Raw genomic sequence first — 24,989 nt, 5'->3', positions numbered from 1 at the left:
CCGCCTTAAACCCACAGTGTCGGTCAGTGCACAGTGCTGGTGTCACTGAACACTCAAAAACATTTAAATTGGTCATTTTTAAATAAAAGCTGTTTAAATTAGCGAAGCGTACTGTGTCCGGTGTGGTGGTGTGTGAAGCGCCTGCTGGTGATGAATAAATACTTCACCTAAACATGTCACCATTAGTGTTGGTGTTCAAGCTAACATTATACAAATGAGATCAGGGAAGTTGGTGCATAATTACGATTGTATCTCTCCAACCATGATAACATTTATGAAATACCCCTTTAATCTTCCCTCCATTTTCCCCACAGGCCCCTCACCTGCCTCGACTGGGACTAATAGCAGCAGCTTTTTCTAATGGAACTATTGCTGTTTATAGTCTTCCACACCCAAAGGCCTTAACAGCCCAAAGTCAAGCTAGAGGTGAGTGTAAACAAGTAAAACAGTACTGCTACATAGATAGTTTTGGGTGGATGAGAATGCCGTCACACTAATATTTACTCTTTTATTGCCATAACTTGGAAGAAAGATGCCTGAAACTCACTGAAACTCTGTTCTCCATGAAGTTTTTCCAACCCGTCACCTGCCTGTATCCCACCTTTTCCTCTTTACACTGTGATAAATTATATCTTGACAAGTGAAAACATCTTAAATCTAGCCTATATGACTATTTTCCATTCTGAGATTGTTTTAGGAATATGATTTTATGACATACATTTTTACATTTACATTTTTTAAGTATTTTGATCTCCATAAATTCCCTTATTTTCTTGGCAGGTAGTTTTGCTTGTTTCAAGATAATGCAGATAATCAGAGAAACAAGCAGCATTAACATAGAATAGAACAAGGCATTTCTCTATATAAAATTACTTAAAGAAGAAAAAGCCTTTAAATAAGTCTTAAAATAATAATGCAGCAATCTCAAAATGAGAAATATCGAACATATTGATTTAAGATTGTTTCACTTGCTCATAGTTTTATTTTTTGCTGTGTACTTTGATCTCCTGCTGTTTCATAGTTCTACCAGAAGAGGGCAGCAAAATAAAGCAGGCTGCTCTTCAGCTTGCTGCGCTCAGTCAAAGCAACATAATGTATTTACATTGCAGGTTTTTTTTTATTCCTTTGCCTCAGAATATTACACATTGTAGAACATGTGGTTGACATTTTAAGCGGATATGTTGGATAATGTCTCGATGCGAGATCCATCTCTGCACGTTTTATCTTAATTTCAGCAGAAAAATTATACATCACTTTGATTTCATGGCATCTAATAATTATTGCACGATAGAGGACAGTACTGGCTATTTCATGATGTTTTCAAAGGTGCAGTATGGTAATGACCAGCATTAGGGCAAAAAAATATTTGTGTTGATGGCAGCTGCTTCTGGGAAGGCTTTCCACAAGATTTTGGAGTGAGTCAGTGGAAATTTGTGGACATTCTTTCTGAAGAACATTTGCAAGGTCAGACACTGATGTTGGACGAGAGGGTTTGGTTCACAATCCGAGTTCCAGTTGTTCAGTGGGGTTGAGGTCAGGGCTCTGCGCAGGCCACTGGAGGTCTTCATGGACCTCACCAGGTCTTCATGGACCAGGTCTTCATGGACCTCACGTCATGCACAGGGGCTCAGACGTGGTGAAGCAGGAAAGGGTCTTAACCAAACCTTTGACACAAAGATGGAAGCACATACTGATCTTGGGCTGTGCTCAGCCATGGACACCCATTTAATGAATCTCTCGACACACAGTTCTTGTGCTGATGTTGCTCCCAGAGGCAGTTTAATACTCTGTAGTGAGTGATTCAGTGGAGGATGGGTAATGACAGTGCCATGTTTAAAGTCACTGAGCTCTTCAGTGGGATCTATACTACTGTCAGTGTTTGTCTATTGAGACTGCCCGGCTGTGTGCTTGAATTTATACACCTGTTAGCACTGGGTGTGGCTTGAACACCTGAACTCATTGATTAGTCTACATACTTTTGGCCATAGTGGATTATAATGTGATACTTGGGTCAGAAACCCTTCCTAATGATGTGTTTTGCTTCGAAACGTCACGTTACAGAAGGAAAACATGTCGTGGTTTCCACTTATTTATTTTTTTTCTTTCTTCTGAGACTGAAGCTTCTGTCAGTGGTTGGGTAGAGTAGTGGACAGCACCACAGACCTGCAAAGAGAAGATTAGGGTTTACTTTCCTGCCTACAAAGGAACACTATTCTAGTAAGAGCAGTGCTTAGAACATTACAGTTAGTTACCAAGATAAGCTAAATTGCTTTAAAGAAGAGCATTTTGCTAATTGTATCATTGTAGAAGGATGTTTTTGAGTGTTTATTTGTCTAAAGTCTTACCACTACTTTTATAGTCTGAGCAGGTTCAGCAGAGCCGTTCATGAGGAGCTTGGCCACTCTCTCTTCCTCTGTTATATCAAAAGCAGCACAGCTAAACAGCCGAAAATGTTTCTAACGTTTCTTTCTTTATAAAGTAGAAGGTTGTATTTCACAAAAAAATTTAAGAAATCTCACCTGTACATTTAATTTCTTTGACAGTAAACGGGTTTCGGGTAGCAGGAGGCGGGTTTTACTGCTAGAGCAGGATGATTGATGGGCAAGCGGAGCAGCTTATTAGCTGTTCGCACTCACTGACGTCATGAATATACATGAGGCGCCATTTTACGCTCCTATAACTTGAGTTTAAAAGCTCTTAAATATAACAGCGGTGTTAAAATGTTTAATGCTGTTCAGGGAATGATTGAATTCCTTTACATTAAAAATGTTTCAGCATTTATAAACCATGATTTTGCTCAAAGGCTCCATATCAACCCATTCATTTTGGACTCACTCGGGAGCGCACCCTAGCGTCTGAGAAAACTGGAAGACATTGCAAAGCGGGAATTCTCCTCTTTACAGGTTCTCTGGAATCACACGCTACTCAACGCCAAAACCAAACAGAGCTCACTGAACTTGCACAAACTCGCGCTTACTCTCGCTAACTTGCGTTAACTCGTGTTATTAGGAGACACTAATAAACAAACGTGGAGCTGCTGCTGCTGTTTCCTCTGCCGTTTGCGCTGAAACAGTAAAGAAGCAGCAGGTAAACGTGTTTAAGTGAGGATCACAGATTTAAATGTGATCAGTTTGGTATTTTTAGAGTTTAAAATGTACATAAACACGATTGTGCCTTAAACTCAGCTCATTACAAAGCTTCACTCCACACGAGAGAGACCGTTCACCAATTTTCTCTGTTTATTTTCTTCTTTCACACTGTTTTCATTGGCTGTTGCAGGAATTAGTTCAGATTATGTCATTGACCAGTTTATGCTAGATTTTGCTCAGAGTGGGGTGGGGAAGAAAACAATCAAACCTGTCTGATAAACTGCAACTGGTCTGAAATGCGATGGAGAGGAGTCTGCGGCACTCAGACATGACTTGACTCTCTTCCATCTGTCGACTCCAACTGACCCAAAAATCTACAGAGTAGAGTCGACCACCTCAGACTGACAGACTAAAAATCGGAGCTAAAATAGGGGGAAAAGGCGTGTAGTGTAACCTCAGTTTAAGAAGTAATTCTGTTTTGCTTCAGTAAATGGAATAAATTGAGACAAATAACATGTAAATGTTGTTGCTTGTCTTATTGGAATATTTGGCACATCACAAATCAATAAAAAATACAAATACATACACATCTTCGAAGCCACTTCTCCTGGGACAGCCTATCCCAGCTGTCATTGGGCGAAAGATATGAAACACCCTGGACAGGTCGCCAGTCCATCACAGGGCAGTTAAAAAACAGTAGAATCATGTCATGACTATCATAATAGGATACCGTACTGCAGGGTAATGCTGGGCGATATGACCTCAAATCAATCATCATCACGATTGATTGAATATTTTACCTCGATTACAATTAATGAGCGAATATTTTTTTTTTTTTTTTTTCCCCTCCCTCGTAGTTCACTGACAAGGTTTATACTGTAAATATTTTCAGCATATCTTGATGTAAATCGTCTCAACAGGCAGATGGGAATTCACATGGCTTTTACATCAATCCAACTCGACAGTCGTCATAATTTCGTGCTGCTGAGACTCAGACATTTGGTCTGATATTGCGATATGTTGCTCTGAATAAGAGCATCTGCTTAGTGCTGTAAATGTAAATATTTCTGTATGAAACTATAAGAGACTCATCCAGATTCTCCATCCATACTCATTAGATTTCTAAAGAAACGCCCGAACGCGGCCACAGGAGAACGAGGCTGTAGCCTCAAAGAACAGATAAAAGTTTGAACGGAAAGTTTAAAGAATCTGAGGACGTGAACCGAAGAAGTGGCCGCGCCCTTTTTACAGCGAGCTGAACACATTCTGGGTGATGAGCCCAGCTGTCAGTCAGTGAAGCTTCATGATGGCTCCTGTTATGCTGGTGAAAATGAAGCTGATCCTCCGGGAGCGGCTGGCGTTCGTTGTTGGCCGCGATTGTTTATCTCTGGATGAGCTGTGTGACGCTCTGTTCTTCGGCACATGCGTCTCAGTTTAGGAGCTGATCTGTTCAGACTGATGTCGCATACAGATCTCCAGCAGCACTGCTGTGTCTGATCCACTTAGACCAGCACAATACACACTAACACACCACCACCACGTCAGTGTCACTGTAGTGTTGAGAACGATCCACCATCCAAAGTAGTACCAAAATAGGGTCAATGGGGGTCCTGACCACTGAAGAACAGGGTAACAAAGTATCAGACAAACGGATGGATTACAATCTGTAACTGTAGAACTACAAAGTGCACCTAGAGAGTAAGTGGAGCTGGTAAAATGGACAATGGGACTCACATTAATCATAGACAGAGACACAGTGAAAGAATGCCATAGAGAGAATCATCCTGGTATGAATTTCCCTCCTTTAAGGCATCTAATTACAATTTCTTATCTGTCCCTTTTTCCTCAGTGAGTTACAGCTATGCTGATTCTCCCTTTTCTGTCTGTTTACGTCCTGTTACTAGAGCCTTTTCCCCATTCCCTGTCCTGTCTAATATGTCCTGAATTTTATATCTGCAGCTAGGCATTGATTATATTTCAGTGTAGCTGTCAGTCAGACTGTCCTATCACTCATTTTTATGGCTCAGCGTCTAGTATTCAGTATAAATAGCTCATAATGCTGGGTCGTGACTTAGTGTAAGTGCTGCATTGACCCCTGGCTGTTTGATAGCAGTAGGTGTGCTGTGTGAGAATGGATGTTGAGCTTTGCTGCTCATGGATGAACCACAAATACTTTGGTGACGGTTATAGATGAATCTGGCCCATAGGGGACAATGGAAGCCAGTTATGGATGTGTGGTAGGGGGGGGTGTTTGGCGGGGGTTGGGGGGGGTTGGAGTTTCCCTGATTGGACTCTTTTTCCAAAGCACCCAGTTTGCGCACTGTAAAACATCTATTAGCTTTGGGTTAACATGATAAATGAAATTGATTAATCGAAAATCGAGCCATGCAATCCATCATATCCAAGCGAATATCCTTTGTAGCATCAGCCTGAAAAACATCCATTGGTATCTACTTTGGATTCCTTCAGATATCATAAAGCACATTTTTTTAATCTGATTGAAATGTTAACCTACTATTGAGGTTGATGTGAGCCATAACCCTTATGTTTTAGGACCAAACAGTACCTATATGTCTTAAAACTAACCATAAAATTGTGTCCAGAAGTAAATATATTATCCCCTGCATAGTCCAGCACTTAATAAACAGTGACAGCATTTCAGTATCATTAATATCAATGACATTAACCTCAGTGTCTTCTGGCTTCTCGTTCCTGACCACATGCTTCAGTATGACAAACAGGCTTTGTATCCACGTTTGCCGATGCTGAATTGTGCCATTGGCCTCGTGGCCCTTCCTGCTGGTCCCTCTGGGACCATATATGATTCACTCCTTGGACTCTCCTCATGTTTCTCAAGCCAGTCTGCTCCTGCAGATAAGCCTCTGCTGGCACACATTCATTAACTAACCATCTCCGTTTTTCTCCTTTTCTCAGTTTCTGTGGTCAGAGCATTGATCCTGTAGGAAGCCATAAGAGCCTTTTAATTACAGTGTCCTAAGGCTCTGTGCTCTTGTTTAAAGAGCTCTGCTGAGGCTGAATTTCTTGGTTGAAGATGTGACGAGTGGGAGTTGAAACTGGCAGATTAACTGGGGAAATTGAAAAATCCCTTTTCTGCCTTTTGGAGCCAGCAGTTCATTAGCAGCTATAAGAGGTATTAAACCTTGTGGCCAGCTTTGTTTGCATTTTAAGACAAGTTAAGACACTTTAGTCCGTATTTTAAGTGCAGCGAGTTATACTGATAACAGTGCAGCATTGTTGTCACGTAGTCATGACTCTGCTAATTATTCTAAATATTAATGTTTAGATATTTTGGTTTTGATTCCTTCAGTCATTATGGAGCACATTGGTGAATCTTCTTGTTTTGTCAGTATATTATTCAGGTTTCTGTGGGTTCTAGCCCAAATTTTAGGTTCACATAGTACTTAAATATTGGTCAACACACAGGTTTTTTTTTAAAGTATCCTTGAAGTCATTGCAAAAAACACACACACACTGAACAGGAATAACATTATATAATTTATATATATATATATATATATATATATATATAATTTCAAATACTCATTGTTCAGTTTATCAGCTCCACTTACTGTATAGGAGCACTTTGTAGTTCTACAGTTACAGACTGTAGTCCATTTGTTTCTCTGATACCTTGTTACCCTGTTCTTCAGTGGTCAGGACCCCCATGGACCCTCACAGAGCAAGTACTATTTGGGTGGTGGATCATTCTCAGCACTAACCTAACCCTAACCCAGTTCATTTGAGGGGAGCTTTAACAAAAAATAAATAAATAAAAAATGTACATTTATTTCTTGCATTTACTGAATAATTTGCCTTACGATTTAGTCACGCAAATTCAGATGGACAAACCAAAATATACCCTGGAGAATAAGAGGTTAAGTAGATAATTCTTTAGATTATCGATCTCCGTATCGGCAAGTACTCAAAAATATGTACTTGTGCTTGGTCTGAAAAGTAGTATCGATGTATCGCTTGTCAATATGTATGATATTGAACATGGAGCTGGCAGTGGGTGGTTGTCTAATAGTTGTATTATGACTGTCTACTTACTGAAAAGCACAAAACACATTTTATTTGCTTTGTATCTGCCCTCAAATTGTAGTGGCTGCTGTGTGAGATCCTCCTTACTAGTTAGTTGAACGTCTTCAGACACTAGCCACGTTTACAATCTGTTAATAATCCGACTAATAGCTCAATCGGAATAGAATATGTCCATGTAAACACCTCCATCGGTATAGACTAATCCGATTGAGGCCAATCGGATTACAATTTCTATCCGATTAAACGAGGTGGGTAAACCTGTAAATAACCCATTAAATAGAAGAATAATATCAGTGTAAATGCCTGAATCCGATTACACTCAATCAGAACGTGTAAGAACATTCTGCGCATGCGCGTCGCGTCATAGCGAAAGGTTTATAGTGTTCAACAAGCTGGAGCAGAAACTGGTCTGCAGAGGAGATGAAGTTCATGCTCTGAGCTTTAAAAGATGGCAGTGGGACGGACGTCCAGCTTATGTGTCTCAGAGCACGGCGTCTTCCTTTATAAGTACACGTGAAGGACGTTTCTCGGAGCCTGACATCAGTTTAAAGCAATTAAAAACAGAAGCGTGTCAACTGGAAAATCTCACGCCGACTGGGCCTCACGTGATGTTTGCTGTCATGGTAATGTTTACTCTAAGCACTACTCCACGCATGCGTGTCATTTTGCATTGGATTACTTGTAGTGGGCATGTAAATGAAGATTTTCATCAGATTGTTGAGCAGAGTGAGCATAAACACCTCAGTCTGAATCTGTAACACTCACACAGGCAGTGAGTCTGTGATGGGCGCCAAGCTATTTCTCTCCCTCCCCCCGCTCTGGCCTGGTTCAGTGACCCAGCCAATTGTTTCCTGCTCGCTCTGCTCAGGGGAGGCAACATCCAACCTCAGAGCCCAGTACCTCCTTCAGTGCACACTGGCTGGACCGGAGCGCTCGACTGCAGCTTATAGCCCGCCTTTGTGATTATAGTGTCTGTACATCCTTATGGTGTGTGTGTTTTTTATAATTGGCAGCTGTTTGTTAAACAGTTAACTTTACGTCAGATAGAAAAGAGGTAGTCAGTTTTATAAATTGCAAAATCATCATATTTTTAAATTTGCAAATTTGACAACCTACATACACCGATCAGACATAACATTATGACCATCTTGCACTTTGTAGTTCTATAGTCACAGACTGTAGTCCATCTGTTTCTCTGATACTTTGACACCCTGTTGTTCAGTGGTCAGGAACCCCATGGACCCTCACAGAGCAGGTAGTATTTGGGTGGTGGATCATTCTCAGCACTGCAGTAACACTGATGTGGTGGTGGTGGTGGTGGAGGTGGTGTTAGTGTGTGTTGCGCTGGTGCGGGTGGATCAGAAAGGAGTTTTTAAACACTGTGTTCACTCACTGTCCACTCTATTAGACACTCCTACCTTGTTAATCCACCTTGTAGATGTAAAGTCGGAGACAATAGCTCATCTGCTGCTTGAGTTTGACACATGGTCTATAAACGGTGTAAAACATTTCAGATGTATGGATCAGAATCAACCAATCTAAGGAAAGGACATTTTTAAGTTATCCACTCCACCCACATTTTGAATAATGGTTATACTGTTTTTCTGCAGCAAAGGGATGTTTACTCATTTGTAACAGTGAACGAAGGCAACGTCAGCTACATTGTTCACTGTCCAAAGTGCCCTATGACACAACATCAGCTTGCTTGACCAGGCAAGTCAGGCAGGTGTTACTGTTGAACCCTAAGATACTGTAACTGACCACAAGGTGTTAACCCCTTAAATGGCCAGTGCCCAAAGTTTATTACACACTTCTGTAAACTAAGAGCAGCTCAGCTGGTTTGTAGTCCCTGCAGTTACTGTATAATAAGCCTTATCATGGGGGCGGTTGTGGGCTGGAGGTTAGAGACTGCCGGTTTAGTCCCCAGAGCTGACCGACAGAACCCACAGTTGCTCCCCGGGCACCGTGGATAGGGCTGCCCACCACTCCGGGCAAGTGTGCTCACTGCCCCCTAGTATGTGTGTATGGGGCTGTTTCACTGCATGGATGGGTTAAACGCGGTGGTCTGAATCCTCTGCAAACACAGTTGGCTGATGGTTCTGAATGCTATAGAATAGTATTTTATGTAATAAGCCTGGGATTTTAAGGGGTTGATTATTGGTGATTGTCATTAGCCAGGAAATGATGTATTGGTATATGCTAAAATTTGGTTGTTATTCAACCCTGGATTATTTTTATTGGCCACAACAAGGTGTTAATTATTGGTAGTTGTAATTAGCCAAATGATGCTGGTACATGCAAAAAAAAGGGAGGTTTTGTACTGGAATAGGATGGCAGGATTAAAAATAGCCCCTCATGCATACTCAGCATACGGCGCTGGCCATGCTGGAGAGGGTGAGGACGGTAATTAGGGTTTTTTGTCTGGAGTGTGAGTGTGAGCGTCCGTCTCGTGAAAAGGAAGCGAATGGGAAGCTGGCTCCTCCTCTCTTTCAGTGATGATTATTTACTGGCTTGTTTTCCATCAGACAAGGATCTATAATTGAAATGACAAAAAGATGCATCACTACGCAGGTGTTAGTGTTTGAAGCCATGAATTTCAGCTTTGTAGCTGATTGCGCTTCCCCTGGGGCTGTCACTCAGAAAAGGGGAAGGGCTTTGGAGCCGCACTGCCACGTTGCCTGTGCGAGGGGGATGAAAGGTGCTGTGCTTCATCGACCTGATCGACCCTTCACCGCAGTGTAGTCCTATCACCCAAAGTCCTTTTCATCACACACACACACTCTTTAAGTCACCCCCATAGACTCCACTCTATTGTGTTTTTATGGCGTTTTGTGTTCTGGAGATGAATACAGGCTAATTAATCAAGTCTTTAGCTGGGAAGTTCATTTCCTCTTTATTCTTTTGCTTAGTAGGTGTTGCAGATTGGAAAACAGCTTATCAGCAGAAGTCCACATAGCAGGAGCAAAACAAAGGAACTGAGATATATTATTATCCAACCCTCAGTGTTTTCTGGCTCGTTGTGATTTTGCGCATTTCCGCCCCTCAAAGTGGCCCCTGACTTGATGAGGATGTGTGCACCCTGTGCATTATTTTCTGTTTATTTGATGTGTGTAGTTAAGGAGATATGAAAGCAAAAAGAGCAAAAAGTGGGAATGTGGTGGAAATTGTTTGAAAAATAAAGGAGACAAAAATGTGTTTGGCCAACTATAGAAACCTCAGATCTGTATAAAAATGTCATCAAATGTGCTAAAATGTTTTTTACTTGTAATGTCTATTACTTGTACTTGTATATGTTACACATGGAGGTTCTTTATACTCAAAAGGTTTTTCACTTTCATGTCGTATTTATACAATTAATTCTGTGAAGAACGTTGCATCGAAATTTTCTTTAGAGAACAGAAGTGGTTCTATTGTGACGTCGCACAAAGTTGTAATTCATAAATCCGTAAATTCATAAAGTGAGACAAACATTTGCCTTTCATATGATCACAATGCAAATTTGAATGCACAGTTTTTGTTTATTTGCCAAGTTTCACATATTTAGAAAAAAATGCAATATAAAATACAAATTGTGGAATAATATTTGTGCAGGCCATATGTTCATGATTAGTTCCAGAATGTTCAATTCAGTAAATAAACAGTAATTGTCCAGACATCCATCCATCCATTTTCTAAGCCGCTTCTCCGTCAGGGTCGCGGGGGGATGCTGGAGCCTATCCCAGCAGTCTTTGGGCGGAAGGCAGGATACACCCTGGACAGGTCGCCAGTCCATCGCAGACCAGACATGTGCTCTTTATAGAAAACGTCTTACCTTGTTTCCACTTTGAAAAAGAAAAGAAAAGCTTAATTTGACCAGGGGTACCTAAACGTCTGCATACAACTGTCATTACACATATTTACATTTATTTGCAGCATATTTTTATGTTGCATGTATGTATTTTTGTTAATTACAGATTTTCTGCATCTGGTTATTAATTTACAATTTCTAAAATACTGAATTTGTGTATATTTGTCTTTTATAATTTCCTTTTGATGGGAAATTAACCCTTTAAAATGCAAAGCAGCGCTGGCATTGAGAGCTTAACCTGCAGACGGTAAAACTGTCACTAAATTAATCTTAATTTTCAGCTGTGGTTCAGCAAATTTGGTAGGAGTTTGTGGTTACTGGTGGCCAATATATTTACTGAGAAATGGGAAGATTATTGTGGTAATTATAATCGGTCTGCTATTAGAATTACAGCCAATAATTACAGCCTATAATTTACAGTGATGTACAGCCAGCGTACACTTCTCAAAGCGTGATCTTTGTGAAGTGGCAGAGCCTTCGGATCAGTATAATTTAACTAAGTTAGTATGGCCTGATTTAAATTAGATGGTGCAAAAACATGATTGTTTAATAAACATCGATCAAAAGATGTAGTCTTGTGGTTCGGTCAGGGTGAAGGAGTGTGTGGCTCTTCTCTCTGTAACCCACAGCAGACAGAGCCAGACACACTGTTCAGTCTTGTCTGGCGCAGCTTCCTTAATGGCGCCTTCAATCTGCAGGCGGTGGCCGCTGTAGGGATCTTTGTGATGCTTTATATCGCTCTGGCTGCAGGCAGGGTTGCTCAGGACTCTTCATTTTGACTGGTGGGTTTTCAGACTCTAGTATCTTCTCTCCTTCAGCACCAAACAACCATGATCCTTCTGCTTAAAGTGGTTTGAATCCAGACTGGGTTTTATGTGAGTAAATAATATGAACATGTGGCCCAGCCAGCATCTTATTTGGCTCATATTTAACGTCAGTTTGATAGGAATCGTTATTGGGGTCTTCTGTCTTTAATTGCTTCTCATGATAAATGCATTAAATTAAAATCTTTTATCAATAAATGCTCAGGATTGATAATAGCTATTGATGTGTTTTCTAATAGGGGAGGCCAGCCAAGCACCGCTGATATACCGGGTAAGTCAATAACCATTCAAGTTGTGTGCATCTTATCTTCGCTGTATGAGGTGCGATGGCAGCAAGCTGTCCAGCCTGCACTGCCTACTGCCAGCAGAGGGCAACAGCAGAAAGGTGTCCAGACTGCACCGCCTGCTGCCAGCAGAGGGCGACAGCGTCATGGGGCCATTACTTCAGGGAAGCTGTTGGGCTGATTAGGTCCAATTCAACACACCTGCGGACTCCTCTACTTAAGGCTGTGGCAAACAGTAACGCTTTGTCACACCTTTGTAGAGGGGTGACCGGTACAGTACTTGGCGTCATTAAAGAAAAGAAAAGAGGGCTGAGAAAAGAAATTGCCCCAAAACTAAAGCAAGAAGAAAAGAGGACTACAAAGAATAAACTGTCCCAAAGCTACTTAAAGACAAAAAAAGGTCTTGAACTACAAACGCCTTCAAGAAATAGAGAAGGTGTTGTTCCACCAAGAGCAAACAGCTCAAACAAACTCTACCTTCCCTTCGTTCTAATAGAGGCGGTGTATTTTGTTTTCACTGTCTTTTATTTCACCTTTCTAGTTTAGCCTTTGTTTGAGCTGCTGTCAGCGTCTATTTTGTTTGACCACCTTTTCATTTTCCCTTCCTTGAGGTGCTTTACTCGCTGTCACCTGTGCGTCCCAGTGGCGCAGCGGTAACTCCACGGACCACCTGGCTCCGGGTCACCTCAACTGCAGCGTCCCAAACACGCACTCCTTTGCCCCAATAAATTTATTTAGTCCTCTTTCTCACTGGTTTTCAATTTCTGCACTTGGGTCCGCCTCCCCACCGCCCTGTAATATTCACAATGAGATCATAGTCTGTGCATCTCACTGTAGTTGCATCTGTTTATTTGATTACTCACTTGATTGCTTTGATGATTATGCTCTTGTAAAAAAGATGCGTCTATGAAAAGAAATATGTACATCCCAAGCTTTTCACAATTTATCACCAGTTTGCACGGTTTTAACAGTAATGCAAGTCAGTGAATCAGTGCACATGATGAAGTGTTGGATTATACAATAGTATTGTGAAATATAGAATTAAAACGATATGATGTGCAGTATACCAAAGACTGTGGTTTGATAGTTTTTGGTGTGGTTTGGTAGTTTCGCTGTATGTTTACTAAATTGCTTATTTAGAATTTATAAATCGTTCCTTGTTAAAGTAATAAATCAGCTAAAGCTTAATCATGGATACCTTTTAGCTATGTGTTGTCTTTTTTTGTTTTTAATAACTTATGTTTAATCAAATCGTAAACATCCCTCTGCATCTCCCCCTAATTTATGTTATGAGTTAAGCCATTTGGTCCATGTTTATGGACATCTAAATTGTCTTGATTTACAATTGCAATACATAAAAAAAAAATCCCATCAGCGTTTGTCAGGAGGCTCAAGCCAATGCTGCTAACATTTTGTAATGTCATGAATATCCTGTACTTCCAGATTGCACTAACGTAAATATCTCCTTTTGTTGAAGGGGTTTTAAATATACTAATTCTGTTTATAACACCATTTCTAACAAGAACATTTTAAGCAGTTATGTTGGTGGGGTCCTGACTCGAAGCGTAACATGCCCCTGTTTTGACAAAGATGTTCAGTTATTTTCTACACTCTGGCTGTGTTTTGTGAGTGCAGAAAAAGTTACCCTAAATGTATTATCATTGTATTATTATTTATTCTTCCAGAGGACAGTAAGTGGGCTTCTAACTGTGTCATTAAGGCTACATTCACACAGCAGGTAAAAATGGCCGAAATCTGATTTTCTCAACAAATCAGATTTTTTTTCTTTTTTCGTCTGTTCAGATTATCTTTTAAATGTGATCTGTTTGCGACATCAGTCTGAACAGATCAGCTAATAAACTGACCCGCATACACAAAAGAACAGAGCTTCACGCTGCTTCACGTGGCTCATCCAGAGGTAAACAATCACGACCGCCAACGAACAACAGTCACTCCCGGAGGTTCAGCTTCATCTTCACGAGCATCACAGGAGCCATCATGAAGCTTCACTGACTGACAGCTGGGCTCATCACCCAGAATGCGTTCAGCTCACCGTAAAAAGTGCGCGGTCACTTTGGTTCACGTTTTTGGATTCTTTAAACTTTGTTCTTTGATGCTGCAGCCTTGTTCTCTTGCTGCCACGTTTGGACATTTCTTTAGAAATCTCTTCAAACACAGAGGGCTCTGGATACATCTATTTTTAATGTTTTTTGCTTTTCTTTTTCTTTTTGTTTTTTTGGACAGAAATATTACACGAAATTAGGATGAAAATCGAGTTGGATTGAGAGTCACATGAATTCCAATCTAGCTGTTCAGAGTCACTTTGCCACAGATCGGATATGTATCAGATTTCAGTACCGCATAGGAAAGCGTCTCAAATCAGAATTGAAAATAGATTCACTAGAGATTATACTACACTAATAGATTATCTGTTCACACAGATACACATCTGTGTCACTTATGAAGAAAAAGATTGATTTTGAGCCACTTTTACCTGCTGTGTATCTGCTGAGTAAAGCATAAGTCTGTGTAAAAGTTCGTATAATATTCAGTTGGTACCATTTAAACAGGTAAACGTTTAAACCAGCTTAAGTAACCATGAAGGTCCAAATACTTCTCCCAAGTATGCTAAAAATCAAGTTTGATGAACACTTCACAGTTTAAAGTTATTGGTAGGAAAATGTAGTATAGAAAAAAATCAACATAGCCAACGTGAATTCTACAGCATCTGCTGTTCGTTTTTCTCTGCAGGTACGGCGCATCATGACTGTTAAACTCGGCTCCAGCCAGGCGGATCACAACGGGCAGAGTGGACCGTGCTTTGCCCTTGACTGGCTTCCTGTCAAACCACACAACATACTGGCTGCTGGCTTCTATGATGGTATTATGTCTTCCACTGTTCCCAATTTAATGATGTCGTCAAAACTAAGAGACACATCAGCTTCACAATTAACAGCTGTTCCATGAATCTAAGATATCGCTGCTTCCACAAAATCCTCCAGTCTGTAGTAAAACCCTAACTAACTAATTTGCTTTTGTCTTGTTGACTTATTTTCACTTATGATCGCTGTCTCTGCAGGTACAGTGGCTTTGTGGGATCTGAGCACAAAGTCATCCTTGCAGAGAGTCCGGTCTCCAGACAGATCTCTCTGTCTCTTCCCTTATCACTGTTTCCTCGCTCATGACCACACTGTTCGCTCCCTCAGCTGGTGCAGGGCCTCAAGGTAAGAGTCTGTGATTGTTTTATCTGAATGTGGAACAGCGTGTAGTGTATTGAACTCTGTCACCTAACATTCCATGAGAGACGAATTCAGAGTCTTGGCTTTGTCCCTTTTCACTCTGGCCTCAAATTGCATTGGGACACCTGCATATACACTAGTGTTGAACAGACTTGAGGCCGTAAATTTACACTCTTGCTTTTGTCTGGGTCTCGACATAATTTTGACTTTGTCTTGTCTACAGCTAGGTTCACACAGCAGGTAAAAGTGACCCACATCAGATTTTTTTTGTTTCTCTGTTCAGATTATCTTTTAAATGTGATCTGTATGTAACAGTCTGAACAGATCAGCTCCTAAACTGACCCGCGTGAGTGTCACGCTACTTCACGTGGCTCATCCAGAGGTAAACAGTCACGACCGCCAACGAACGCCAGTTGCTCCCAGAGGATCAACTTCATCTTTACCAGCATCACAGGAGACATCATGAAGCTTCACTGACTGACAGCTGGGCTCATCACCCAGAATGCGTTCAGCTCACCGTAAAAAGGGAGTGGTCGCTACTTCGGTTCGCATCCTTGGATTCTTTAAACTTTGCTTTCAGACTTTTAAATGTTCTTTGACGCTGCAGCCTCGTTCTCCTGTGGCCGTGTTCAGACATTTCTTTGGAAACTTCTTCAAACACGGAGGGTTTTGGACGAGTCTAATTTTTGTACAGACATACCAGCCCAAATGAGTCTCAGGAACATGAAATTATGACAATTGTCGAGTTGGATTGATATAAAAGCTGTGTTGAAATGATTTACATTAAGATAAGCAGAACATATTTACAGTACAAACCTTGTCTAATGTTGTACAGAAATATGACCTCAAATGTTTGAGCCTCTGCAGCGAAAGCAGTACAAGTGAATTCCAATCTGGCTGTTCAGACTGAGTCGCACTGCTGCATATCAGATTCATATTGGATTTCAGTACCGCATATGAAAACACATATTCAAAGGGTTGGGACAAACTCATGGTGGTGAAACAGGCAGAGGTCAAATCCAAAAAAATCTAAAGACGGAAAAGAAAAATCATTACAACCAGGCAACCAAATGGAAAAATGGAAAATTCCAGGCAGACAAACTTAGAAGACACTCAGAAAAACGGTCTCTAGCTCTCACTCGAAGAAGCAATACCTCGCAAAGTAACTCGTCTAAAAGCATGGGCTTTATACTAAATCTAACTAGACACATGCCAGGACAGGTGTACAAAATTAGTATTCAGGAGAATGACATCGATGATTGGAGCACAGAGAAGAGTCATCAGTCCTGTCAACCCCCAGAGGATTCTGGGAGATGGAGTTTGTGAGCGTCTCAGAGCCGGAGGGATGCGTGACACTGTGTGTAGAAAGACTACTTTGGGTAATGTGGATCCAGAAACAGTTCGCAAGCATCCTAGTGTTATTTCTTATCACTAATAGATAGCAATGGTGTTCCTTGAACTCTAAAGCCCACTCACTGAATCCCTCACAGTTCATATAGCCATGTTTTGTCATCAGTGCACTCCACAGTAGAGCTTGGCATTGAATGTTAGTGACCTTATGCTGAAGAGTGTTTCTTGCAGGCCGTCTGACTCCAGTGAACAGACCAAGAAAAGAAAAGCAAATTAGAAAATGGCATTTCATCCCAGCCTCTACAGCTGACATCAGAGCACATTCAAGCGTAACATTCTATTACAGTCCTTATGCCCAAGTTACCAGAACCGTAGTTCTGGTCTAGAATGCTAATGGTCTTTCCTTGCTCTCTTTTTCCCCTGCATTTGTTTTTAGGGTTGCCCTTTAGTATGCACACGTGTACATTCATACAAAACCTCACACACACTGTCTGTACAGAACAGTGGGAATGGTGAAGATATTGAGGCTGTGAAGGCAGGCAAGATAGGAGGTGAGCAGGAGCAAATCAACTGCCAACCTTTCTTCCACTGCAGATGCTCTGAGATGGGTATAGGGTGTGTTGAGGTGACCTTGCCTTCAGGGACACACGGTACACATGCTGTGCACTGTACACTGATCAACTTCACAGCAATTTAATTTTGAAGATTGTGAGCTCGAGATGCCACTCAGCAAATTACTGCCCATCTTTTATGTACATATTGCACCAAGAAGCCTGAAGAAAGTCAGAGACCACCCTTTCATTTATATAATTTTCAGTCAAGTCAAGTCATTCCAGCTCTATACAAGTTCGAAACGAAACAACATTCCTCCAGGACCAACACAAGTGCGAGCTATGCAGAGGAGGATGGAACATACTAGAAGCTTAGCAGAGAGCCTAGTATGTATGAGCACAGCAGTCACATAGGAAGCAACAAGAACTGCAGTGGAATACAGTGTTTGGTTGATACAGTAATTCTCACAGCTATGAACAATGTTAAGTCAGATGTTGTTAAAGGATATAAAAAGTGTCAAATGCGAGTATTCGGATCTACAGTCAAATCAAATGAAGTGTTTTAGTAAAATGAGGTAGCTATATTTAAATACAGTGTTCCATATGTCGCAAAATCCTACTTTGGTGCCTCAAAAAAACCTCAAAGCGGCGCAACGCTGACACTGGCTGTCTGGTAGCTATGGTAGCTGGATACACATTCGTAAACCCTGGTAGGTCCAACCTTGCTACAAAGGTACCGGGCTGGTGGCCATGCCAGTGGGCTGTCTTAGCATTTGCGGACAACGAGAGGCTGCGGGCTAACTAAACCGAAGAGATAATGGCCTGCCCGCCCAGCCAGTGGGGTGGCGTCAAAGTATGGCTAAAACGCAACTGAAGAATGGGCCTCAGTACCCTGCATGTCAGTCAGACTGCTCCAGGACAGCGGGGCACAATCCGTATGATGAGAGGCTGCGAAGAATCTTAGGTGTCGAACAGCCATCCAGGAAAAGGACTAACCTTGCCATATTTACCTACAACTGTAGGTCTTTGGCAAGGGGGACCAGATTGAACCATCTGATGGAGGAGAAGCTGAAGATCAGGTGTGACGTGCTGGGGGTCTGCGAAACACGTCAGAGGAAGGAGTTGAATGCGAGATGGAATGCGATCGGGTTCATCGTCAGCAAGGAGTGGGCCTCAAGGATTACCTCCTGCCAACTCGTCTCTGCGAGAATAGGTGTACTGAATCTTCAACTCTCAGGAAAGGCCACCCTGAAAATCGTCTGTGAAAAGACGTATGCTCCCACAACCACGACGAGGAGGTGGAACAGTTCTGTCAGGAGCTAGAAGACATTCTGGTCTCCAAATCCACTTACACCGTCGTGATGGGAGATTTCAATGCAAAGATTGGAAGAGGACGACAAGGTGAAAAGTATGTGGGAAGATTCGGGCTCGGTGAAAGGAATTTGAGAGGTGAACGACTGGCCACCATGGTGGAGGCCAAGAGGCTATACGTGGGGAACACTGTTCCGGAAGGCACCGTGGAAGAGATGGACCTGGATAGCCCCAAACGCAAGGTCGAGAAATGAGATCGACTACATCCTGGTCGACAAGTGACGCATCGTGCAGGACGTCTCGGCGATAGCACCGTTTAACACAGGAAGTGATCACCGCCTGGTGCAGGCGAAGATTGTGTTGGACGAGCAGAGGGAGAAGAGGGCACTGCATCTGACATCGATGGAACAACGGGTGAAGGTCGTGATTGAGGTATAGCTGAGGGACGCCGTAGCAAATGAACGATGGGATCTGCTTCAGGGGATCGATGAACCAGCGAATTGTAGTCTTCAGAAACTGAAAGAATGCTTGAGGAAGGCGAAAGTTGCAAGCCCGAAGGAGCCATTTGGAAGGATTTCAGAGTGGACCAAGAAGATGATGGAGAAGCGGAGGAATATGGAACGGCATTACCTCGGAAATGCTGCAGGCTGGCGGAAGAGAGCTGTGGAAAATCCTCGCTCTACGCTTTGACCGCTACCTAGCAGAGGGAATAATACCCTCTCAATGGAAGGAGTCGAATACGGTCCTGCTGTACAAAAGGGTAGTCGAGAAGATCTCAAGAACTATCGCCCTATGTGCCTCCTGTCCCACTTCTACAAGCTGTTCACAAAGATTATTGTTGATCGATTGTCTCAACATCTGGAGGAGCAGCAACCAAAAGAGCAGGCAGGCTTCAGAAAGAAGTACAGCACAATGGACCACATATTCAGTTGCTAGAGCAAGCAAGAGAGTACCGGCTGCTGCTATGCGTTGCGTTCGTCGACTACGAGAAGGCCTTTGCAGCGTTGAGATCAACGCAGTGATGCAAGCCCTCAAGGAGCAAGGAGTTGCGGCACAGTATGTGAACGTCCTGAAGCCAACATCGGGTGCATGACAGATGTGACGCTACTGCAGTCGTCTGTGCGCGTCCCAGTCGCGAAGGGCGTCAAGTACAACTACAATGAAGAACAATTCTGACAATTCTGTTCACATCTAAACCACTAAATGATTCATTAATCCTGAAAAATTAATGTAGTTCCCCTTTAATTGTATCATGCAGTACAGCTGTCTGAAAGCATCCACTCTTTTATTCACGTTTATCCAAACCTTCAGTTTGTCCGGTAATGCCTTTGACCCTTATGTTAAAAAAGCTTTTTCATGTGATTGGAATGTCGGTGTGGTGCCACCTTGACTGCTTTCCTCCCAGTTGTGTATTTATGGGATGCATCCAGCAGCCGCTGAGGTCCAGAGAGAGCATGTGTAATGAACTCATCATTCACAGGCCTAGTAAAGGGAAATCTCTGCTCCCACAGCTGTGAATCTGAGGGGTAACAGAGCAGATAAAACTAATTAAGAGAACTGGCCTTTGGGGTTGTGTCCCTCTGAGCTTCACTGCTCTTTTTATATACACACAGGCACACTTGGGGACCTCGGGGCACAAATAGCCCCGACCTGAATTATAACATTAAGGCTTATATTTGTTTTCCCTCGGGTTTGTAGTCCTCAGGGAGTATAATACTGCAGTGTTACGACTGAGAGCTGCAATTTCAGAAACGGAAGAAAACTGCTTCAGTCTCACTCTGATTCAAACTGGACTGAACGTTCTCCAGGAGAAGAACCGGAGATCAAGAGGAGATGTCATTTAGAACATTTCTTTTCTCTGGGCAGTAATGTGCATTCCAACTAATTTTGATATCCAAGTATCCAGGGAACCGGCTCTAGGCCTACTTTTTAGATAACCGCACCAGAAGTGGTATAGCTCAGTTTTACCTGTGGAAAATACATTAAAAGTAAAGTATGTTTTTTCCTTCTCCTGTAAAGTTACCATTTTGGAGATACGAGGTTTTCTCCCGACAAATTAGTAATTTGTAATTTGAGATCTAAAGTAATAGAGATCTTTACAGCTGCTGAGCATCAGTGTTTGCTGTATTTGCATCTGACCAGTTATTGTTCCTGCCACAGTTTACTCTAGTTCAGTGATTGTGCAGCACAGAATGGTAAGGCTGCATATCAGCAGACATGAAGTGGAGATGAGCACCACACATCCGCCTAATGACACCATTAATGAGGTTTAATGGCTCCTAATGATGGTCGGCACAAAGAACACAGATTCTAGCCATCCTCTCTTCATTGTTTTGCTCATAAGTGTTGAATTATGATGAGTTCATGCTGCTTCAGTCCTCATCAGGCAGAATGTCCTCAGATTGTTCTCTAGATTGTTTAGTGCACTCTCATTGATGTTTCTTGCACTTTGTGCATTTTTTTGTACGTCATACTTTGTAAACTGACATTTAAAAAAATTTACTGATGTGCACATTCACCTCTTATTGCTCATGGGTTTCCCTCACATTGCTCAGAATGCATTACATGCATCTTTGTGTTTGAAAGGGCACGTCATAGAGAATTTTCCTCGCTGAAATATTACACATTTATTTTGACATATTATGTAAGCTTTTTTAAAAAAAAGGAAATACTTTTAAAACTAGTAATACACATTCCACCAAATTTTGATATTCAAGTATCTGTAAGAGTTGATAAACGGAGATCGGGCTTTCCACAGAGAAGCAAAAACAGGAGAAAGGATGGACCAAAATTAGTTCAGCACTGTAAGCTTACTTTTTAGATGACGGAAGTGGAGGATTTGTAGTTCAGTGAGTATGTTTACACGCACTTAACCTGACTTAAATCAGATTTGTTCAGTAATCTGATCAACACATTAGCATGCACTTGATTTAATCAGATAGTGGGGAAACTGCGGGTCCACATGAGTCAGACAGTAATCTGATTTCTGCTTTTAACCAGCCGGTAAACTTACAGAAGAAGACATTGCACTGCTTTACCTGAAAATATGAAGATATATCATCTAGAAGATGGAGAATATTTAAATCCTTTATTTTGTGTTTGGTTTCAGCGCCGCTCCAAAAGCAGACTGAGAAATCTGAAAGAAATCAGAGTCAGAGTTTACAGCACTGAGAAATCTGATTACTGAGCTAAAATCCAGCCTCTTTATCAGATTTCTATATCAGAATATGGCGTTTGATGAACGTTTAAAATAATCGGATAACTGCAAATCCGAAATCCAATTATGATCAGATTATTGTGTGCATGTAAACACACTCAGTGTTTCCTGAGGAAAATCAGCAGGTTTTAATCTTTGATAAATAACAGAAGCTGCTTCTTCAGAGGAGCTAATGAGTGACTTGTCTTCTACACAGGGTCTTTCTTAGGGGACGGTGTGCCAGCATGACACTTTGTCGGAGAAATGAATATTCAGTTTCTGGATCTAGTCCGAGTCAACTAGAGTAGCTGGAGTCACGGCAGCGCACTGGCTGCATTTTCACTCCCTTCTTCACCACATCCTTAACAACGTGCTCCTGTTCAGGCTCTCCTGTTTTAGAGCAGTTTAACGCTCTTACTCACAAAACTGTCACATTCTACAATCCTGTAAAACTCAGTGGCCTTTGCTTGAATTGTAGGCCTCTGTTTTCTTTGATTTTCATAGTGAAAAGTAATAAATACCTGAATAGTATTCAAATACTTGCCTCTTGAATTGTTATCCGAGGATTCGAGTACGTGTACACATCACCTGTTAAAATGTACCATCCATGCTGTCCACACATCAGGCCTAAGCTGTGTTTACATATATCTGCCTATTCCACTCATTCATGTTGAAATTATTTGGAGTGTTTCAGCCTAGACCGCTTTATGAGGGAAGTGTAATACAGGGAAACCAATCAGAACAAAGATAATTTACATGCATCAGTCTTACAAGAACAGTAGGTCATAATCCATAATCCCACAAAAATAATAAAAAAACAAGAAGAATGTAGGACATGGCCCATTTAAATAGAATATGCAAAATGTCTTTATTGATCTTTTTCTTTTATAGATCTCTTTTCATTGAAGTAACTGAAGCATTTTCCTTTTTTTGGTAGCTGTATAGTGACTAAAGTGATGTTTAATGTCAGCATTTTTGGAGAAAGCATTCTTTTACACTTTTCACAATTTATTTCTTCCCATGTTTTCCTCTGCAGTGAGCTGCTTGTGACGGTAGGGGATGACCGCATGGTTAAATTTTGGGATATTACCAAGACGTGCGTTCCCCTGAAGGCAGTAAAGCGCTTTCTGCCCACGGAGGTGTCCTGGCCTATCTTGTGGTCAGGCATATTTCAAACCCAGGAGTGCTGCTTTACCACGTGAGTGTTTTCTAGCATTTTCTGTTGCTCCAGTGTTTCTTTCCTACTTAAAAATGATACGACAGTTTTTTCATGTGAAGTCGTGCTTCTGTTTGAAGTGGTCTTAGTAAAACATCTCTATGCTGTTCTTTTGTAGGCTTGGACAACAAGGACTTCATTACCTTGACTCAGGTTATTTGGGTCATAAACCTTTCTTTGTGTGTACGAGGAAAGCTACTGTATGGGTGAGAATATTATACATATTAAATTTAAACTGCGCACAGTGCCTTTTAAAATGATTGACTTTTTGTGTAACAAAATAGTTTCATGGTTGCGTCTTTGAAGTTTCCCTTCCCATCTCTTTCTCAGAGCCTCTCTATGTCTGACTGGGTAAACTCTTGTGTAATGGGAGACAACATTGGAGATCTGGTCTTTTCTCTGCTGTGTGACCCGGACTGCAACTATGCCAACACCAAGAGACACAGATTTGTATGTTCTTATAACTCCACTTCATAGCATATAAAAAATTACCAAAAATTGTACCAAATGATCTTTTGATAGTGATGATTAATACTTTTTATTGTATGCATTTTGTGATTCTCAATTTGAAGTCTGAGAACTCTTAGGAATCCTAAATGAAAGTGTTTTTTTCTGGTTAAATATATGGAATTATATATCACTATAAATCTAGAAATCTACTTTTTTAGCATATTGAACTTTTACTCAGCTCATACATTCAACACTTGACATGCAACACATTTAAAACGACATGAAATTGGTTTAGGAAGCAAAACATTCCAAAACATTTTCCTTCAAACTTATTTGTTCTCCATAATTTCAATACTGACTGTACAGCTATTACCACCTTGTAGAACTGAATAAAAATCATTTTATCAAAAATACCAGAACCTTGAGTATTGGCTGATATCAGTCTGATATCTCTTCTTTAAAAAAGCTTTATATTGAGCTAATTTTAATCGAAGATCAATATCCAAAATTAGGCCATTGTGCTCAATCGATTTCTAACATAAAGGATCAACTACGTAGACACCTTAGTCACATTACACAGTCCAACTATGTGCTATTTCAGGATCGGTTTGTAACAGGATGGGATCAGATTCATAATTATTTATCCTCAAATATCAGATCTAGCGTTTTTTTTTTTTTTGGTTGCTGGTATCAATCAGATACCGGCACCCATCCATACTAATATCTCCCAAAACTATATTTTAAAATGTTTGATTTTTTTAAATGATGAAAAATCAAACATTTTTCATGATCAAACATAATCTTCCTTTATAGCAAAAAAAAAGCCCTGCTGATCATTCAATAGTTTAACAGTAAATGGTCTTAAATGCTGGAGTTAATGTAGAACTGCTGATTCACCCTTTAACCCTGAAGATTAGCGCAGACGGCTGGTCACCATAGCAACACAGACAGCAGTCTTGCCCAGCTACGAAACGGCAAAGAGAGATTTAAGACAGACATTGATAATTTGGAGACGAATGGACTTATTAGTGTTTATAATCACTCCAGCTGGTTTCCTGATAGGGAAAATTCAAACAAGAAACGGGAGAATGAAAAGCTGACATTGAGAGACATTTTGCAGGAAACTCATTGACTTTTGAGTAAAGGTTTCCTGCTGGAGATGCGAGAAAAGGGGCTGTAGCTGAGCTGACGCTTAAAGCAGAGGGAAGCAAGTCTGTGTTTTCATTTATATTATATTATTAGCCTGCACTAACACATCAGCACACACTGAGACACATTTACAGCCAAGATAGTAAAATGGACATGAAATGTCGTGGCTCCCAAAGTGGTGGATTTATGCTGAAAGGACAAAATGGCTCTTCTTGCAGCCACACCAACCATCTTCAAATAAGATTGGACATCCCTGTCCTGAGCTTATCACCACTGTTTAGTCAAACTTCATTACAATACACAAAGTTATTTTTCAAAACTTTTCAGAACTTTTCAAAAAAAGTTCATTGATCAAAACCATTGATTGATTGATGTTGACATGTAATTCGGTCCTCGTCGTGGGACCCCATGTTCTGCACGT

General features: G+C 41.2%; 1 protein-coding gene across 1 annotated transcript in view; it reads left to right on the top strand.

Moving 5' to 3' along the window:
• The window catches only part of gtf3c2 (general transcription factor IIIC, polypeptide 2, beta), a 47,461-nt gene that overhangs the window by 14,833 nt on the left and 7,639 nt on the right, over nt 1-24,989 (top strand). The window contains exons 10-16 of the mRNA XM_017701037.2: nt 315-426; nt 12,062-12,093; nt 14,858-14,987; nt 15,186-15,330; nt 22,790-22,951; nt 23,088-23,175; nt 23,300-23,419. Of these exons, the coding sequence (XP_017556526.2) occupies nt 315-426; nt 12,062-12,093; nt 14,858-14,987; nt 15,186-15,330; nt 22,790-22,951; nt 23,088-23,175; nt 23,300-23,419 (789 nt within the window). The remainder of the gene's footprint in view (nt 1-314; nt 427-12,061; nt 12,094-14,857; nt 14,988-15,185; nt 15,331-22,789; nt 22,952-23,087; nt 23,176-23,299; nt 23,420-24,989) is intronic.

Source organism: Pygocentrus nattereri, chromosome 4 (assembly GCF_015220715.1).
Source record: "Pygocentrus nattereri isolate fPygNat1 chromosome 4, fPygNat1.pri, whole genome shotgun sequence".
Classification (NCBI taxonomy): domain Eukaryota; kingdom Metazoa; phylum Chordata; class Actinopteri; order Characiformes; family Serrasalmidae; genus Pygocentrus; species Pygocentrus nattereri.
The sequence above is the reverse complement of the archived record's forward strand: the minus strand, read 5'-3'. Positions and strand labels throughout refer to the sequence as shown.